This window comes from Myotis yumanensis, unplaced genomic scaffold, assembly GCF_028538775.1.
Source record: "Myotis yumanensis isolate MYYU_CA2020_CCGP unplaced genomic scaffold, mMyoYum1.0.hap1 SCAF_9, whole genome shotgun sequence".
Classification (NCBI taxonomy): Eukaryota; Metazoa; Chordata; class Mammalia; order Chiroptera; family Vespertilionidae; genus Myotis; species Myotis yumanensis.
Window position 1 is genome coordinate 47,600,292 of NW_027223760.1, and position 19,818 is coordinate 47,620,109.

Below are 19,818 nucleotides of genomic sequence, written 5' to 3' on the forward strand. Positions count from 1 at the left end.
TCTACCCCATTCCTTTCCTTTCCTATTCCCTGGAGTAAAACACAGCTTATTAATTAATTTTACAGCTGGTGAATTTTCCTAGTAGTTTTAGTTATAACTTAAAATAATACATTAAGATATCTTTTTTTCTGGCTTATTGTAAATAGTTGTTTACATTTTTATAATTTTTTTTTGTATATCGTTTTGTTACAGTTACCTCTAAGAATTGTTTTTTTTTAATATGGGATATATGGGAGGTACATTTTTAGATTTTGAAATGATCTTAATTTTGTCCACACACATGATTGAAAGAAAAATTATTTTTTTGTAAAAAAATAGAAGGCATTACTCAGTTATTTTCTAGCCTCCCATTTTGTGGATAGCATCATATGTTATTCTCCTCATTTCATCATAAAGGGTCTCTTTTTTTTTAGATATTTTTAGAATTTTTCTCTTTTTACTTGATGTTCTAAATTTCACCAGTCGCCTAGAAAAGTCATCTATGTCAGACTCTTTACTCCTAGATAATGAGGCAAGCATGAAGTATTATTTAATGTTTATCTGCATGAGGTGCTGTTACTTGTTACGCCAAGAGCTTTTGCAATTTATTTGTTCTCTAGGAGTTTAAAATAACAGGCAGTTAAAAGGCTGGACTGAGGGATAATATTCTAGTTAAGAGCACAGAGTATACAAACAAAGAACATCAGAGATGTTCATGCTGTGAATGGCTCACTTCTTATACCCCTGCAGGAATGGAAAATATTGACATTTATAGGAGCGGCAGTGGAAGCTAGGCATCGTTAGCTAAGGCAGCACTGACTGTACGGTCATTCTAAATTAGATTTTATTAAGGTTTCCTCACTAGAGCTTTATTTTTTAGCTTTTAAAGGTTGAATCATGATGATGGTTATGATAATACTATTGGAAGCTGTTTGGCCTTTAATATGTGTCAAGCTCTGTACTAGTCATTTTCCTTACTTTTCATACTTAGTATTGATAAAATATTCCTCCGGAGTTGTTGTTACTGTCTCTGTTTTATAGATGAAGAATTGATGCTTTGTTAAATAAGTGGCAGAGCCAGGATTTAAATGTAGGTCTGTTAGAATGCAGAGCTTGTTGCTTTTAACCACTACTGCACTGTACTGTCTAATAATGTATGGCTACTATATACAGTGGGAAGCTCATGGCTAGTAAGCCAGTTTTTATTATTCTGCTTCAGTAGTTAATTGTATTATTTTCCTAGACCTGTTTCTGCCAGTTGTGTTTGTTACTGTTATTTACGTTAAGTAAGTAAAGTAATGAAATGAAGCAGTTAAGTTGAATGCATTGGAAAAACAAAACATATTGTTTGAAAGTTAAGTTGAATGCATTGGATAAACCATATTTTTAAAAATAAATTTCTTTTTTAATTTATTGAAGATGAGACAACATATAAAAATGATGGGATACAAAGTAACTAAATATAATTTAGCATTCGGATTGATTTTCATTTGTTTCTAAATTTCTGTTTCACCCTAGAAAACTGAAACTTGAAATTACATACAATTTATTTGTGATTTGGCTTATATGAGACTAAGAAGTTAAAACTCAAATCAAATGAAAAGACTATGGCTTTAAATCAGAAATGACTGCGTGAAGTACATTTAAATACAGTTTTAGTTAAAATGATGATGTACCAGTAAATACAAGTATATGGTATTCACATGTACGTATTTCTGTTTTCACTTTGATCAGTTGACCAACCAAAATGTCTTCCACTGAACTCTAGCACTGGTTTGGCAAATTTTGTCTTTAAAGGGATGTATAATAATATTTTAAGCTTTGGTTCCAACTATTCAGCCCTGCTCTTGTAGCAGGAAGGCAGCCATAGTTATATGTAACAAATTCATGTGGCTGTGCTCCAATAAAACTTTATTTAGAAACATAGGCTGTTGGCTAGACTTGGCTCCTTGGCCTGATCGCTGCTCTAGAATTACAATTCAAGTTGGAGATGTTTTGATATCTTTAGCATCTTTAACAACGACTCTGAGCTTTTTATGTGGTGAATGATTGCGTTCTGGGTTAGTCAGGGATTTCTGAACAGAGCCAGGACAGAGATATGCTGGCTGGATTCACAGTGATCTTAGGAGTTATTTCACAGTCTGCTCATGGTTTGGAGGATCATTTGGACACTTCATTATACCCCAAGGTTGTTAGTATGGCTTCAAAATGTTTAAAATCAAATTTTCTCTTGAGGTCTATTGATAAATCCTCTGCCAGCTGTGAACAGATTGAAACCACTGGAATAAATCTGATCTAAAAAGACTGGAATTTTCATGGGCCATGAACATGCACTATAAACTTACAAGTATAAATTTTACTTAAGTTTATTCTAACAGTTTTAGCACCTTATCTAATCATATTCAAAGATGTGAAAACTGGGTAACTGGTGTTCACAATATAATAGAATCTGGAAACGTTAGAGATGGTAGCAATCTTTAGATCTAGCCCACTTTTGTGTAGGAAACTGATGCTCAGCGATATGAAGAGACTAGACTTAAATCACATGGCTCATTAATAACATAGCGAGGAAAGATCATTAAGAAGCTAATTACCTTCATACCGTCTTGTCTTCTTGTACGGTCAGATTTGTACAAAATTTGGATTTATGTGCAACCTTTTTAAGACTCGTTTTGTAAGTGTGTGTCCTAGATCAGCTGTACAAAGGAACAAAATTAGTTATTTATGGACATGTTATCTTTAATATTTTCTGCAGTGATGGTAAAAATGCCCCCAAAATTGTTTGATTCATTCCATTAAGCTTGTAAATAGCCTTTAATAGCTTTTAGCCTTCCATCTTAGAACTACTAATTTTTTTGACAATAATGTAGCTTTTATTTACCCAAATGTTTCTGAATAGATCCTTTTAACATACTTTGATTAATTGACTTAAATGACTTGAATTTATGTTTCCAAGTGTGGTGAAGGGCTTCTCTAAAGGCTGTGCAGTTAAGATGTCCACTCCTTAATCACATAATTTTTATATATGTATTTATAATTAGTAGTAAATTGTTGTCAAACTGGAGTTGTCACTTTTGAAAACATTTTTAATAAAACCCAAATGTTTAATTTATATATTTTATATTTAACATGTTGTTCATATTATTTTCATTACCATGTTTGTATTAACCCTTTAAAAAAATTTTTTATTTATCGATTTTAAAGAGAGAGGAAGGGGGAGGGAGAGTGGGAAGATAGAGGGAGAGGGGGAGAGAGAGAGAGAGAGAAAGAGAGAGAGAGAGAGAGAGAGAGAGAGAGAGAGAATGATTTGTTATTCCACTTATTTATGCATTCATTGGTTGATTCTTATATGTGCCCTGACTGGGGACCGAACCTGCAACCTTGGCGTATTGGGATGAGGCTCTAACCAACTGATCCACCTGGGCAGGGCTTGCATGAATTCTTAATACACAGTATATAGAGTCATTGTAACCATATACAATAGAAGCAACAAACACATCTAGGTTTGTAATAATTTTATAAACACTATAGCCCATTTTTTTCCAACTTAGAAGCTAAAGAAATTATTACTCTCACCTATTAGTGAATTTAGGTATATTTCTTTTTTCTTCAAGCTCAAAATGATGCCCTAAAAGGATATGTTTACAGGTTCTGACCTACTTACTGTTCCAGGTATTCTTGCCTCTCCAACCTGTGTCTATCTTTAGCCTTAGGTGGACTTTTGAGCCCCATATGATAGAGGAGTAGAACTTGTTTTAGCTCTGCTTATCTCTTTTTTCCTCTTGTTAAGGCACCTGTAGACTTAGATCCTAGTGTTGTTCTTTTCCTTCTAAACCACTTTCCTTTTTTTACTCATCTCTATAGTTTTCTTTATTGAAGTAGAAAGTAGGGGCTAATGGCATGATAGTAAAATTTTGCCATTTTGTTTGAATTGCAGATTTGACTCAGCAGATATTTTTTTTTTATCTGCTTTGAGTCAGGTGTGAGTTTATGTAGTCCTGGGAGGTCACTGGGCAATAAGCCACAGTCTGTGCTTAGAGAGATAGGCTCAGATATTCCTTACTATAATGCACACTGCTGTGAACATGGGACAAGGAACTCAGGGGAAAGGTGCTGATTTTTTAAGGGGTGGGATGAGGAATTATTTAATTTAATTCTTTGTTATTCTAAGGCACTATCATGACTATCCTTTTAGGAATATTACTTTGGTGCCTTTAGCACTCATTTTTATCTTCATTCATTTATTCTTTTTTGGAGGTATCACAGAAATTGTCCCATAATCATATTTTTAAGGAAAGTCTCAGTTCTGTCTATAAGAATTCCCTTAACCTATTAATTAATATCTGTGGTGTGGCTATTTTTCAGGCATAAATCCTGTTTAGAGAACTTAGTTTTTCTAATATGGTATCAATCCTACATTATTGGTTGTCAAAGAATATAGTTTTGCTCACTCTCAGCTATTACTAGAGAATATAATCTCTCTATATTATTGGTTTTACTTTTCTGACAAATTGCTTTAAATCTGTCTGTATCTACATATATCACATCACTTTGGTATTATCTCCTCTGCTGGTATTAAAAGGCTCTATAAGAAGCAAATGGAATCCTTAAATCCATTATTGTATTTTCTGTAAGGTTTTGCCAAGAGTGTTGTGCCTTAAGAGTAAGGGTTATTGTCTCCTTATCAAGACTGGCAAAACTTTCTCTCAGAACTTAATGCCAGAAAAGGGGATTTTTTTTGTGTGCCCACCCCCCCACCTTGAGTTTGTGTTGCTATGACAGACACTGATTGTATACTGTGGCCCTGTTTGCTTTGTTGCTAGACTCTGAGAATCAAATTTATGATCAGATAACAGTTGTAAAAAACCTTGTATAATTTTGCTGTATCAAAGTACATCTTTCACCTGTTCTTACTATTTTATTTTACTTCTCTCTTAACCTTTTTATTAAAATGTTTTCTCTGTGATTGTATTTATTTTGTTATATATCAAAGATCTTTTTTAGTAATGAGATATTATAATTCAAATAATGATAGTTCTCTCTCTCTTGTTTGTTTTTAACTAACTTAGGGAGAATTAAAGGGAACAAAATCATTTTCAGTCACATATCCCAAGTGTATAACTTAATTTTTACAAAGTGAACATAGTTGTGTAATTACCTCCTAGAAACCAAACATTTCTAGTACCCCAGAAACTTCCTTCACGCCCATCCCAGTCATTCTTTTCCCACTATTTTCCCATTATTTTCCCAGAATAGTAATTACTATTCTGTTTGTCACTAAAGTTAGTTTTATCTATTTTGAACTTTATGTAAATGGAGTCATATGTTATGTACATTTTTTTAACTGACTTTTTTTGTCCAGTATCATGCTTATGAAATGCAGGTGATACATTTTTATTGCTATAGTATTTCATTGTATAATTATATCACACTTTATCCACTTAATTCAGTGATGGCGAACCTTTTGAGCTTGGCGTGTCAGCATTTTGAAAAACCCTAACTTAACTCTGGTGTCGTGTCACATAGAATTTTTTTTGGTATTTGCAACCATAGTAAAACAAAGACTTACATTTTTGATATTTATTTTATATATTTAAATGCCATTTAACAAAGAAAAATCAACCAAAAAAATGAGTTCGCGTGTCTCCTCTGACACGTGTGTCATAGATTCGCCATCACTGACTTAATTGTTCATAGATAATTGTGTTGTTTCAGTATTTTTTACTATTACACGTGATGCTTAACAATTATGTATGCATTTCTGTTAGACGCATATCTAGGATTCATGGGATACAGAGTGCTTGTTGAGTTTCAGTAGATGATATAGTTTTCCAAAGAGGTGTCAATTTCCCCTTCCGCCAGTACAGAATTGGTGTTTCATTTGCTCTACATTTTGCCAACATTTGTTGATGTAATTTTTAATTTTTTTTTGAAAATATCTTTAGCCATTTGATTGCTTATTAAGTTGTCTTATTGTAGTTTTAATTTGCATTTCCTGAATGCCGAATTGGAGTGGCTATTAATATTTATTGGCCAATTGGATATCTCCTTTGTCAAGTATCTGTTCAAGCATTTTGTCCTTTATTTGTATTCTGTTCTGTTGATTTATTTATGTATACTTATGTTGTCACCGACTTATTGCTGTAACTTTATAAGCTTTAATATATGTCTTCCAGCATTACTCTTCAAGATATTCTTAACTATTCATAGCCCTTTTAATTTCCACATAAATATTAGAAACAGTTGTCAGATTCAGTAAAGTAAAAAAACAAACAGAACAAACGCTGCTGGAACTTTGATTAAAAATTCACTTATTCTAGGAAATCATTTTGTGAGAACTGGTAACTGTATTAAAGGTTTTAGTCTTTTTCATGGTATATACCTTCATATAGTTAAGTCTTCTTTTTTAAAAATGTATTTTTATTGACTTCAGAGAGGAAGGGAGAGGGAAAGAGAGATAGAAACATCAATGATGAGAGAGAATCATTGATCGGCTGCCTCCTGCATGCCCCACACGGGATTGAGCCTGAAACCCAGCATGTGCCCTGACTGGGAATTAAACCATGACTTCTTGGTTCATTGGTTGACGCTCAACCACCGAGACACGCTGGCCAGGCAAGTCTCCTTTATTTTAGGTACTGTTTTACTGAAATGAGATTTAAAATTTTTTATTGTCTTATTCCTTTTAATATATAGAAACTAGAGGCCTGGTGCATGAAAATTATGCATGGGTGCAGTCCCTAGACCTGGCCGGCAATCGAAGCACGAGCATCTGGCATGGAAGGGCAGATCCCAGCTGACCTCTGGGCCCTGAGCAGCACCTGGGCCCCAGGCCCCCGTGTGCGGCCCCTCTGCCTGAGTCCCCATGCAGAGATGGGGTGAGCGTGGCCGGACGCTATGGGCTGGAGTGCAGTGTAGGCCATTGAGCCCTCCAGTGGCGCCACACAGAAGCCAAGAGAGCAGCGCGCTCTCTCCTGGCCAGCTTTGCAGACTGGCTCCTGCGAGAACCCACGGGGAGCCCGACCATCCCCTGCGGTCTCGGCAGCTGCAGCCCGGCTCACCTGGAAGAGGCCACGTGGGTGTGGGGCTTCCTTGGCACGCGAGCCCTAGCATGGGAAGGGTAGCAGGGGGAGTGAGAGCAAGCTCGGGCAGACACCCCAAATTCTCACCGCACCTCTGTCCCTGTCACCCCCCCCACCCTCAGGTAACTGGCGAGAGGTTGCAGCACCCCCGCCTGGGTGCCGCAGGAGGTTGGTCACTGCCACCCACCCCTAGTTCCCCATCCTAGCCTGGGGCCCAGCTCAGATAGGACGATCAGGGCTTGCCGGTCACTGGTTGCTATCTGCAGGGCAATTGATCAGAGCTGGGCCCACCGCCTGCCTTCCTCGCACCTGCCTTAGCCAGGCACCACCCGCTCACCTGCTCCACCATTCTGCCACGGTCCTGCTCTTGTCGAGGCTGGCAGCGCCTCCACTGCCATCCGCTGCCAACGCTGCATCGCCGATGCCCACCATGTTCCGTGCCACCCCCTGATGGTTAGCGCACGTCATAGCGAGCCGTCAAACTCCTGGTCGAGGGGACAGTTTAGGCTTTTATTATATAGGATTAATCTTATTTTAAATATTCTACTTTTTACCTGTATTATACTTTTTATCTTTAAACTCGGTATTAACTTTATCAACTTTTAATTCTTAAATTCTTAATTTTATCTATAGATTCTTTAGTATTTTTTACCTACAAAATCCTGTTGCTGTTAGAATGACTCTTATCCTATATGATAAAAGGCTAATATGCAAATTGTCCCCATGGGCGGGAGTTCAACCAACCAGGAGTTAGACGTGTGCTGACCACCAGGGGGTGGTGCAGAATATGGTGCATGTTGGTGACAGGGCACTGGCAGTGGGCAGCAGTGGAGACACTGCTGGCCCCAATGGGCCCCGACAAGAGCAGGACCATGGTGGGATGGTGGAGCAGGTGAGTGGGCAGCACCAGGCCAAGGTGGGTGCGAAGGGAGGCCCCGGCTGGCAGCTGGAAGCCACTAGGGACCCTACCCATGCACAAATTTCGTGCACTGGGCCTCTAGTTTCTTCATAATCTTTTTTTCTTTTCTTTTTTTTGCCTTGTTATAGAACCAGTAGCACAACTTACTACTCATGCTATTGATCTGTGAACTTATTGATTATTTATTCAGCTAACATGTATTTAGCACTTAGTTTTTCTCTTTTAAAGGTTGGCACATCTAACTCTCTGTTTTATTTAATAGTGAACTGAATTCAAAGCTGCAAGATACTTTAGAACAAATTGAGGTAAGAAGGATTACATCAGAAATTAATTGGCTTTTTTCAGTGGTTTTTGAATAGCATAGATACATTGTATGTTTTGACTTTTGTGTTTTTACCAGTGTTTCTAGATCACTATGCTATATTTGTTTTGCATTTGGAATATCTGTACATGGTCAAGTAAATGTTAATCTATTTGTAAATGCAAGCAGATTACTTTTGAAATTATAGGATCTAAAAACGGTATTTGAAAATATCATTATATCCAGAAAGATCCCCAAATTTTAGTCATAGGTATATTCTTATATAAATTATAGCCAAAATACTTATCATGTTAATTTTTTTTTAATCATCCATTACTACTTTTTAGTTTAGTGAGTTAATTTATTTAAGAATTATTATTGGCTGATGAAAACACTCCGAAATTCCTAACCTCAATAATATTTCCTATAATTCAACAAAATGTAAGAACTGGAAAGGAAAAAATATGTCATTATTAGCATAAATGAGGTTTTGCTTTTCCTCCATCACTTATTCAGAGTTCATCTCTTTCCTTGGCAATCTTTGCAAAGCAGGGTATTCATTTTTATAAATTTAATAAGAATTATTTGGTTTCTTATATTTTATTGTTTTCCGATAAGGGTAGTTATAAAAATTTAGGCTGGACTTTCAAATGGTGTTTTGTGAAAGTAGTTTTTGTTAATAAATGCAATTATTTACTAATTGTAAGAATGACTGTTTGATAAATCTAAAGATAACTGCTTTGAAAATCTTTTAAGTATGTAATCACTTAAAATTTTAATGAGGAATTTCCTTTGAAAGCTCTGTATTTATTCACTCTTAATATGCAATTGTTTCTGTATGTATGTAGAAAAGTCGTTATTTTAAAATGAAATAATTGATATAGAAATCCATAAAGTTGTTGAATTTAGATATAAAAGATATGTATTTTAAGGTCAATGTAGTTAGTTTTGTTGAGAATTACTTTTCAGTGATTACAATAGGATTGTTTCATTATTTTTTAATAGTTGCACAAATTCAGTTCATATAGTTATAAGATTTTAGTAGATGAGGAAACAGAGATAAGTAAAAATTACAAAACTAAAATTTTTTTGGTAGCTGTTATACAGATTTTGTGTCTCTTGAAACACTAGACATGTGTTGTTGTTGTTTTTAAACATATTAATGACATCTTGGTAAAATTTGATTATAATTAGTAACAAATGAGAATTATAATTTCTTTATATTTTTATTTAAATTTGCTTTTGACTATTAGATCATTGTGATAGTAAATGGCTTTAAATATTAATTAAAAGGATAAGTTAGTTTTAATATTTTCCCATTGACTTGAAAATCTAATTCTTTCACCGCCTCTTGCCTCCTCTTTTACTTACATAGGAACAGTTGGATGTGGCTCTTTCTAAAATCTGCAAGAATTTTGACATTAATCATTATACCAAGGTTCAACAAGCTTATCGACTTCTTGGGAAAACACAGGTCAGTCTTGAAAGGCTGCTTTTTTAAATATTAGGCATCTGCTGATACTCATCATTGCTTAAGTCTGAATATTATTAACGGTGTGTCCTTAAAGTTGTATTTGACTAAGTAAATTTTTTAGCTGTCTTCACAGTAGTGACATGGTTGTTCACGTAGGCTCAGAGTATATGTAGTGTGATTAAAACATTACAGAAGTTTGTTTTGAAATGTGAAGTGTTTGTCAGGTTTAATATTTTCACAATTTCATGTAGGTTTTAAAACAAGTGTAGTGTCAGCTAATTCTGTGGGGGAGGACATGCAGTCTCTTTTACTTCACCTTTTGGTCCTGAATGAGAACTTCTTTATTGGGAGCTCCGTGGTTCCTAGGTGGGCTTGCGTGACTCCCTCGGAGTGGTGTATACACATTCCTGCACTGTGCACATTTGTCTGTAAAGCAGATAAATTGCATTTATCAGATTTTTTTCAAAGGATTTTCTTATCCCCAGAATGTCCTCGTACTCCCTCTCTGCTTCTTGGCTTTACATACTTTTACTGCTCAATGTCTTCCTTGAAAAACTTGAAAAAGGGGTGTGTAGGGTTCTATAGTATCTACAGAACATCTAAACATGATAGATGGAAACGCTTTCTTCCATTAAATGGTTTCTTGTCTTAGAAAGAAATTTAAGATCTTACTGAGTCATTTAAACTGTACTTACATTTTTAAATCTGAGCAAATAAATTTTTTAATGTACTTCATTAATTTTCACGTCCTAAGCTAAACCTACAAAAAACATAAGAAAAGAAAATACTTGGTAGTTTTGAGGGTTATAAGGCCTTTGAAAATATGATGATAACTTCTAATTTTCCCCATTAGAGAAAGTTATTCACCCATTAAATATCTGTTGGTGCCTACTTTTGTTCGTTGCCTCAGGCTCCTCATGTGAGGATATAGGCCGTCATGCATCTTCTCTTCTAGTGAGGAAGACAGACATTAAAAAAAATAAATGAATATGATGTCAGGAGAAAACAAGTGCTGTACAGAAATATATATCAGAGTAAGTGGATAGGGTGACGTAAAGTACTGATTTATAGAAGATGGGCAGGATAGGCTTCTCTGAAAAGGTGGCCCTTGAGAAGCGTCCTGAACAATTCAAGGAAATGATGGCAGAGGGGATCCATCCGAAGGTGTGTTTATGAAGACATATGTGACAAAGAACAGGATGGCTGCCAATCATAAATGCAGACCAACAGAGCAGTGCTCTCGATTCAGATTTATCTTTAGTTGTATGGTGTTGTGGTTATTTAATGGGTTATTTGCAAATGATCAACATTACAATTATAATTCTATATATAATAGTGATCTTTGTGCTATAGCTATAATCTGTAAAGATTTTTTCCTGAGTTTTTCAAAACTGTTGAAATTTTTTATTTTAATAGCATGTAATTATGTTGTGTATTTTCTTTCCATAGACAGCAATGGATCAACTTCATATGCACTTCACCCAAGCCATTCATAATACTGTGTTTCAAGTTGTTCTTGGTTATGTGGAACTATGTGCAGGAAACACAGATACAAAATTCCAAAAGCTGCAATACAAGGATCTCTGTACAGTATGTAGTAACTTAATTGCTTTTCATATGTCTCTCTTAGTTTTTAAATTCACATCCCCTTCTTATTAGCACCTATTATTTGAAGATGCTACTACAATAGAAACAAATATGTTTGCCAAATATATTTTTCTCCTATGTTCTTTTCCCCATAGAGTAACTGGAAGATTCAGTCACAGTCACAGATATGGTGAAGGTTGATGAGATAGTACAGATTTGTGGAGTGCAGTTGCTTCTAAGTGGACTTTCTACCCTCTCATAGCTCCTTATACTTTGCTTTGTCAGGCTCTTAATTCTCTTTCATGATTGCATTTGAGGTGCTTCTAAGCAACCATCTGTTCTGGTTTTTCATACACACTTTGATTCGGTCTTTTTGGGTGAATAAATGCTGTTTCTGTTGCATCTGTTACCAGTTTTGTTTTGTTTGTTTTTTTGTTTTGTTTTTTATTCTTAAAGAAACATAGGTCTGTGGGTGAGAAGTGAACTGAGTTGGGCTCTGGTTTAGAATTGATCCTATAGTGGACTGATGTAGAGTGTGAGGAAAAGAGAATGATGAACTCTGGGAGAATGGTGGTGTCATTTGCTTTTACAAGGAAGACTGACGTCTGTAGTGAAATTCATGAGTTCTGTTTGATTTCAAGTGGACTTGTTGAAGAGGCAATTGGATAAAAGAGCCTAAGGAGGTCAGAATTGAAGTTATAGATTTAGGAGTCTTTAGCATAGAATTGTATTTAAAGCCATGATACTAAGATGAGAAGATTGGGGGAACAGTTATAGATAGAAAATTCATGATGTCCCTGGGCTTTGTACATTCAGGGGAGAAAAGACTGGTAGAAGATTCTGAGCAAGAGCAGCTAGCTGGGTAGGAAGAAAAGTAGGAGATGGTGGTATCACAACAGCCCACAGAAGGAAGTGTTTCAAGAAGAATTGACTGTAAACCTATCTCTAATGCTTCTGAGAGTCTGGATAAGGTGGTATCACAGAATTGACCTTTTGCTTTGACAATGTGGAGGTCATTGTTAATGTTGATCTCTAATTCTAGCCCCAGGTCTCTCATTGGAAACTTTCATAAGTTTTCTCTAATGTCAACTCAGAAAATAAAAATTCTAGGAAGTAGACATCAATTCTCTACTCTAATTATGTCCAGGAATTCATGTGAAATTAAGCTAATCTTTATTCTTCAGTGAGTTTATTTGTCAAAAGTTCAGGTTCTTTCTTTTGGGAACTGGAAAAATATTCTTACTTGAGCTACAACAACTATTCCAGAAGAATGTAATAATATATGGTAGATTAAGGATTAAGTTAATGATGACAGTGGATAGTTGTTAATATAGGTAAAAATATCTTTTTAAAATCAGGAGGACTTATTTTATAAATTTTATGATTATTAACTTAAAGTGTGAAATAGTTACATATTTACATTTTTAAATACCCAGTTTTAAGTACAGTCATCACTTGATAACATTTTGGTGATTTTGAATGTGTTATTTTCTTTTTTTAAAAAAATATTTTTATTGATTTCAAAGAGGAAGGGAGAGGGAGTGAGAGATAGAAACATCAATGATGAGAGAGAATTATTGATCAGCTGCCTCCTACATGCCCCCCACTGGGGATCAAGCCCGCCACCCAGGCATGTGCTCTTGTCTGGAATTGAACCTGGGACCCTTCAGTCTGCAGGTTGACGCTGTATCCACTGAGCCAAACCAGCTAAGGCTGAATGTGTTATTTTCTTATTTATTTTCATAGGTTGATAATGTGTTTTAAATTAAATATCTGAACAGTCAATTTTGTTTTTAATTCTATTAGTGTTATTGTCACCAATAGATGATACTGTCACTAATAAGTTATTTAAATGGTAAAGCAATTTAATTCAAGTTAGTGACTTTTCTGTTAAAGCAAAAATAACTTTTAATATTAAAATAAACATTTTATTTATTTATTTATTTATTTATTTATTTATTTATTTATTTATTTTGAATTTAGAAGGCATTGGGGGCCAGGTGGAGACCTCTTTCTTGAAGAGGCACTCTGACTTCTGGCCTGGTTCACTATTTATTTACTTGAATACACATTTGCCCTTTAGCAATGCATGCAGGCATATCAAAGGTAAAGTTTGGTAAACAGTAAAAGAATTATCAGGTTAGGTAATTGCCTTGAGCCACCGCTATCCAATTGGTGCTTATGCCCAAGGTGTGCACTACAGTGTTGGCAAGCAGTGGCTTCCCACATCTCCCTTTTTTTGTTTTCTTAATAAATCTTGAAAAGTGTATGCTGTCTGTAGGGCTTGAGTCCTTTTAAGACTCCTCATTCCGCATCTGCAGACTAGAAATAAACATATAAGAACAAGAATGAGACAGATAATAGTGGTTATGCTAAGAGGCAGATGTAGGGAGATCCAATGAAGATTTTTGTCCTTCAATCTTTTTTTTTTTTTAAATATATATATATATATTTTTATTGACTTCAGAGAGGAAGGAAGAGGGAGAGAGAGATAGAAACATCCATGATGAGAGAGAATCATGGATCGGCTGCCTCCTGCAAGTCCCCCCACCAGGGATCGAGCCCACAACGCAGGCATGTGCCCTTGACTGGAATCGAACCTGGGAACTTTCAGTTTGCAGGCCGATGCTCTATCCAGTGAGCTAAACCTGCCAGGGCTGTCCTTCAATCTTTTTGACTTTGGTTAAATATGATGTGTTTGTATATGTGTATAGTATATTTTGTTACCATTAAACTTTTATATGCTTAAATAAAGTCGAGGACATATTTTTGTCCATGCTTCCTGAGAGGGTTCTCTGTGCCTTTATATAATATAAAGCTGAAAGTTGTACTTAGCGTATAAATTTTTATGAATAAAAATTGTGCTAAAGGTGTTTATCATGACATTATTATTAGTTTTTTAAAAACTCCTTTCACTTTTTTCTTAAAGCTTACTGTAAAATAACCTATTTAAGTAGCTGAGTGTACTTAAATGATCAGATAACAAAGATCTTATTTCATCTTGAATAAATGCTTGTTAAAATTACTCCCAAGAGGTACCTAGTATACTTCTTTATAAAACTATCCATATATGTGTGGTATAGTCCGTGAGGTGTGTGTGTGTGTGTGTGTGTGTGTGTGTGTATAAGATTATGTGATTACATTAAGGAAACAAGTGATTCATTGGTACTAGAGCTTTGTCAAAGCCCCCCCCCCCCCCCCCCCCAGCCCCCCAACAGCAGGTACATATATTATTATTCATTCAACACAGTTGTAGTCTGGTTTATATTCAAGCTATTGAAGATGTTTTAGTTTGAAGTGGTGAGAATAGTAACAAATGTTAATGATGGCTTCCTGGAGGAATTCCTTTTGAGGACAGGATTTAACAGAATTAGCTATGGCAGGGTCTTTATGTTGAAAGAATAGACTTAAAGGAGCTGAATAATGAGATGAAGAATGTGATACATTTTAAGGTGGCCCGTTTTCTTTGGTACTATCTCCATAAAAATTTATGGAAGCTCAGAAATTACCCCAGGCCTCTTATAAAGTATTCAAATCAGTGCTACTATCGGCAGACAGGATTGGGGACATCTCTTTGAAACCTAATTAAGTTTTAAGTTATTTTATAATCTTGAGTCATATTTGACATGTTTAACCAGGTAGGATTAGGAATAAATTATTTCAAATCATATTTATTTATTTAGTTACTTTGATGAAAAGATGTAAACTTTTAGCAACTGAGTTCTATAAATGAAGATAGTTAGCTCAGGGGAGGAAAAGTGGAGGGAACCTTTAAAAGTATAATAAATAAGCTGATAAAAGGAAAGTTTAAAGTGTTTTCTTGATGAGAACACATATCCAGGTTCTTAGAATGGCATAACTCAGACCAGGGAGACAATTCAGGAAGGAGCCTTGTATTAAAATGTAAAGTTCTTAATTTTTCAAGATGTGGCAATTGGGAGTCATTTTAGTCCTGCATAGAAGCAACTGATAATAATTATTAAGGAAGTACTAGTGCAAGAATGTATGTGGCAATGGAGTATCAGCTAAGAAAAAAACAACAGAGGCCTCAGGAAATATGTATAGGGCAGGGTTTTCAACCTTTTTCATCTCATGGCGCATATTAACTAATTACTAAAATTTTGCGACACACCAAAAAATATATTACATTTTTTGCCAATCTGACAAAAAAAGGTATAATTTTGAATCATTCACACCAGTCAGCTATTGTTGTGTTGCTTTTGTCATTTATTTTTTATTTGACAATCTAAGGGGCAAGAGGTCTAATTATATAATTAGATATAATTTTTATTCTTTCAAAATTTTGATTCATTTTGGTATAATTTTGATTCATTCACACCAGACAGCTATTGTTGTGTTGGCTGTTGTCATTTTTAAATTTGACAATCTAAGGGAAAAGTGGTCAGTACCCCTGAATAAATAGTTAGGTATTGCAGGTTTTAGAAGTTCTTGCGGCACACCAGTTGAAAAATCACTGGTATAGGATATTGACTGGCAGATTTTAGAAGTTAGAAGAAACAGCCAAGGCATTTGGGTAGTTGTTCTCTGTTCAGTAGCAGTATTTTTAAGGAAGTCTTTAATTATAGATAGAGTTTAAATAGAACATTAAAAAATGAAATAAATGAGATGGCACACTGAACAGAGTTTAGAGAGGGATGGAGTTTCTGTAAATGGAAAAATTGAGTTTCCTTTAAATGGAGAGAGATTGAAAATGAAAAGAGATAATCATCTGCTTGCTCTTTTTCATAGTATTATTTTAAGTCATTAACAGATATCAGATATTTTAAATCATTAACTGCCCTCTTGCAGTCCAGGACCCCTCGCTCCTTACTGCCCGCCTGCTCCCTGCTCCTTAGTGCTGCTGCCGAGGCGGGAGAGGTTCCAGGAGAGGTTCAGGCTGAGCGGCGCTCCCCCTGTGGGAGCTCACTGACCACCAGGGGGCAGCGCCTGCGTTGAGCATCTGCCCCCTCGTGGTAAGTACTCACCATAGCGACCGGTCTTCTGGTCGTTCCGCCATAATGGACACTTAGGCTTTTATTATATAGATGGGCTAGCATGAAATTGAACTAATTTTTATATCCTTTTATAAATAAATCTGGGGCAAAATGTGTGTTCTGTCTTTATTTACTCTGGTAAGCAGAGAACTTCAAAGTTCTTAAGGCCAGCAGCTTCCTGTCCTATTATGAGATTTCTGCCATTTGTGTCCTGTCAGTGCTGCTCTGAGTTTAAAAATCTAGTTGGCTTTGAGGTTTTTGAAGTCATTTTGCAACTGAATGAATGTCCTTATTTTCCTTTTCTTTACTAAACCATGTTTTCTAGATGATTTAATTGGAAGCACAGTTTTCCTTTTTAGATTTTATCTTTTAGTCTGGTTTCCCCGTTTTTCTTGAATGTATTGACTTACAGTTGTTAGATTAGGAATGACTAATACTTAGCAGCAAAATTTTCCAATGAGAATTAAACCTCATTCATTTCTGGAAAGGGCCAATGAAAAGAGGCATAGTGGTCGTTTTTGTGCTTTAAAATTTAGTTTTTGATTGCATTTCCATTTCTATATACCTTGCATGTTTGCCCCAGTTTGTGGAGAGATTTAAAGACACCAAGTAGTAATCTTGTAGAGAAACCATTTGTAGGTTATTTGAAAGTTTATGAAGTATGTATCAGTTGAAAAAAAAAATTTTACCAAAGTTTTTAGGCAGCCTGATGGGTGTCCCTAGGGAGCTTATTTCAAGATGTTAATTAGGCTGTTAGTGATTAATTTATGATAACAAAGCTGGCTAAGCTGGCTGAAGTTTTCCCAGCTACTTTTCAATTGTTCATTTCCAAATGATCTCAATGAGCTTTGAGTTCTATTTTTGAAATGAACTTGATAATGTTGTAATACTGTGGGGGAAAATATCTTGCTTCTTTTGAAAAACCTTTCTGAAATCATTTCATTATTTGTTTTCTCAGAGTCTGGCACATTGGAGGTGTTTAGTAAATGTTTCTTGAGTAAATTGGACTGTCCTCTTTGTTTCTAACTGGTATGGTGTTGACACATTTCAAATTTGATTAGTGGAAGGAAATAAACCAACGTGCAACACCTTCTCTGTGTCATGAACTTTTACAAGTGCTTTATATGCATAAAGATAGAAAGACAAACTTAAAGGCTAGTTTTGTGTTCTAGGCTTTAAATCTTCATTTTTATAAATAATATCTCTTAATACTGAATTGTAATTCAATGTCATTTTTGAAGGGCAATAAATATCTTTAGTAAGACCTCCATTGAAGATATACTTTAGTTTGATGTTCACATAGAAAAGTAAAGACAAATTCCTCTTTTGAGTTAAAAACATGTTTCTGTTTCTAAAGGCTCAGGGCACTTTCTGTTGTGAAAAATTAATATATCTGCTATTATCAAATGGTGTGATAGTATAGATTCTCTTTACTATAGATGAAAAGTTGCCAGGAAGTTCAGAGATAAATTTAGTGTTCATGTGTATTAATCATCTTGTTTTGGGTTCTCCATAGAATTACCTGTCTCTTTGTCCTTTTTCTCTTACTTAAACTAGTCTGTTATTTATGTTTTTTCATCATAGTATTTATAGAGATAGACAGAATATAGATTATATAAATAGTTGCTCAAATTAGGCAATCATTAATATGATGTTTTTTCTTAAAAATGTACATATTTTAAATATGCAGATGAAACATATTAAATGTAGGAAATTGCAGATAAAAAAGAAAATAAAATTAATATTTCTGCATGAAAGGATGGTTCTTTTAATGTGTATAAAGCAAATAGCCTTTAAAAGTAGGATTATGCTGTACATACAATTTTATAACATTTTCCCTACTTGTTATATTATAAACAGTTTTCTGTTTCACTAAGTATGCTACCCACATACCTTTTATTTGGTTTGACATTCTGTGGATTAATGAACTGATTTCCTATTCTTAGATATTTATGTTATTACCAGCTTTTGTCATGAATAACACTGTAGTAAATACTCTTAAAGCTAAATCTTTGCACCTTCTAGTTATTTCATTAGGATAAATAACAAGAAATAAAATTGCGTTGTCAGGCTTTACATTTTTAAGGCTTTTGGTGTGTTTCCAAAATTGCCCTCTAGAAAGTGTGTTTCAATTTACACTCCTCATCAGTAGTGTCTGCTTTTATCCCTCTCTCTGTACACATGATGGTTATTTTGTATTTAATAGCTTATCAGATACCAGAAAGTAGCATATCAAAAATAATTTGTATATCATTCAGGCATAGTTAGGATGTGAAGGCAGTTAAACTGGGACAGTTCATTTACTGTTGAGGTTAATTTGGTTGGATAGGTGAGTGTACCTTTCCTTTCTTACTGGAGGCTACAAATTTGAACATTTGGTCAAAGAGAGAAACCTTTTTAATTAAAGGAATAATATTATTTACTTGAGTGCTTTACCAGGTCAGTTTCAGAACACTCTAAGAATTCAAATATCAGGTTTATTATCACATATATGTAGCACCCAACTAATTTTGTTATTAAGTATTGATTTCTAAATGTTTAAGAAATATTAAAAATAGTTTATGGCAATTTTTAATATTCAAAATTTAATGATCAAAAGATAATGAAGGGAAGTTTATCCATCTCTTCATTTTTCCCTGCCATTTACTCTCTGGATTGTGAAGAATTTTGGGGGTCTGAAATTTTATCCTGCTTGCACACTAATAAGCTAGTCTGTTACCATTTCATGAATGCTAGTAGAAGACAGACTCCATTTTCTTAGCACTTTGACTTGCTAAGTTGTCATTACTTAGCTCTTGTTAGTCAAGTAATCAGTTGAGCTCAGCAAGGATAAATAAGGCTTTGAAAAGCTTCTAACATAGAAAGATCACATTAATTATGATCAGAGGTAGAATAAGAAAAGGTCAAACAACATAAAGTGGTATCAACATAGTTCTTTAAGGAACCTAAGGAGGTCACAACTATCTTACTGTTAAGAGGACTCTACAACATTTGAATTTGGTCTTGGATTTCAATAAGCCCAATGTATGTAGCTGGGTCCATGGGTAGAGAGGAAATACCATGAACAATGGCATGAGAGGAAGACAACATATGGTTAGGATGTTTCTAATGTATTCTGGAACTAGTGAATGCCTATGGAGTGCATGCCTTCCTTTTATCTACCAGAAAGTCTGTTGGGATATAATTAGATTATATTTGTTTACATGCTATAAATATAAATTTATGCAAAGTTGAGTTTATGAAAGTTAAAAAATTGACTTAATAGAAGCATACCTTTATTCAGGTGAAATGATTGCTGAGTTGCAGCCCAGAACTTATTTGTGATTTTTAAGAACTATATATTTTTGTTGATTTCAGAGAGGAAAGGAGAAGGAGAGAGAGATAGAAACATCAGTGATGAGAGTGAATCATTGATCAGCTGCCTCCTTGCAAGCCCCCTACTGGGGATCGAGCCCACAACCCAGGCCTGTTTCCTGACCTGG

General features: G+C 35.0%; 1 protein-coding gene across 3 annotated transcripts in view; it reads left to right on the forward strand.

The window, feature by feature from the left end:
• The window catches only part of VPS50 (VPS50 subunit of EARP/GARPII complex), a 116,014-nt gene that overhangs the window by 33,404 nt on the left and 62,792 nt on the right, over nt 1-19,818 (forward strand). For all 3 annotated transcript variants that reach the window (XM_070424271.1, XM_070424273.1, XM_070424270.1), the window contains exons 10-12: nt 8,243-8,285; nt 9,657-9,755; nt 11,205-11,345. In XM_070424271.1, the coding sequence (XP_070280372.1) occupies nt 8,243-8,285; nt 9,657-9,755; nt 11,205-11,345 (283 nt within the window). The remainder of the gene's footprint in view (nt 1-8,242; nt 8,286-9,656; nt 9,756-11,204; nt 11,346-19,818) is intronic.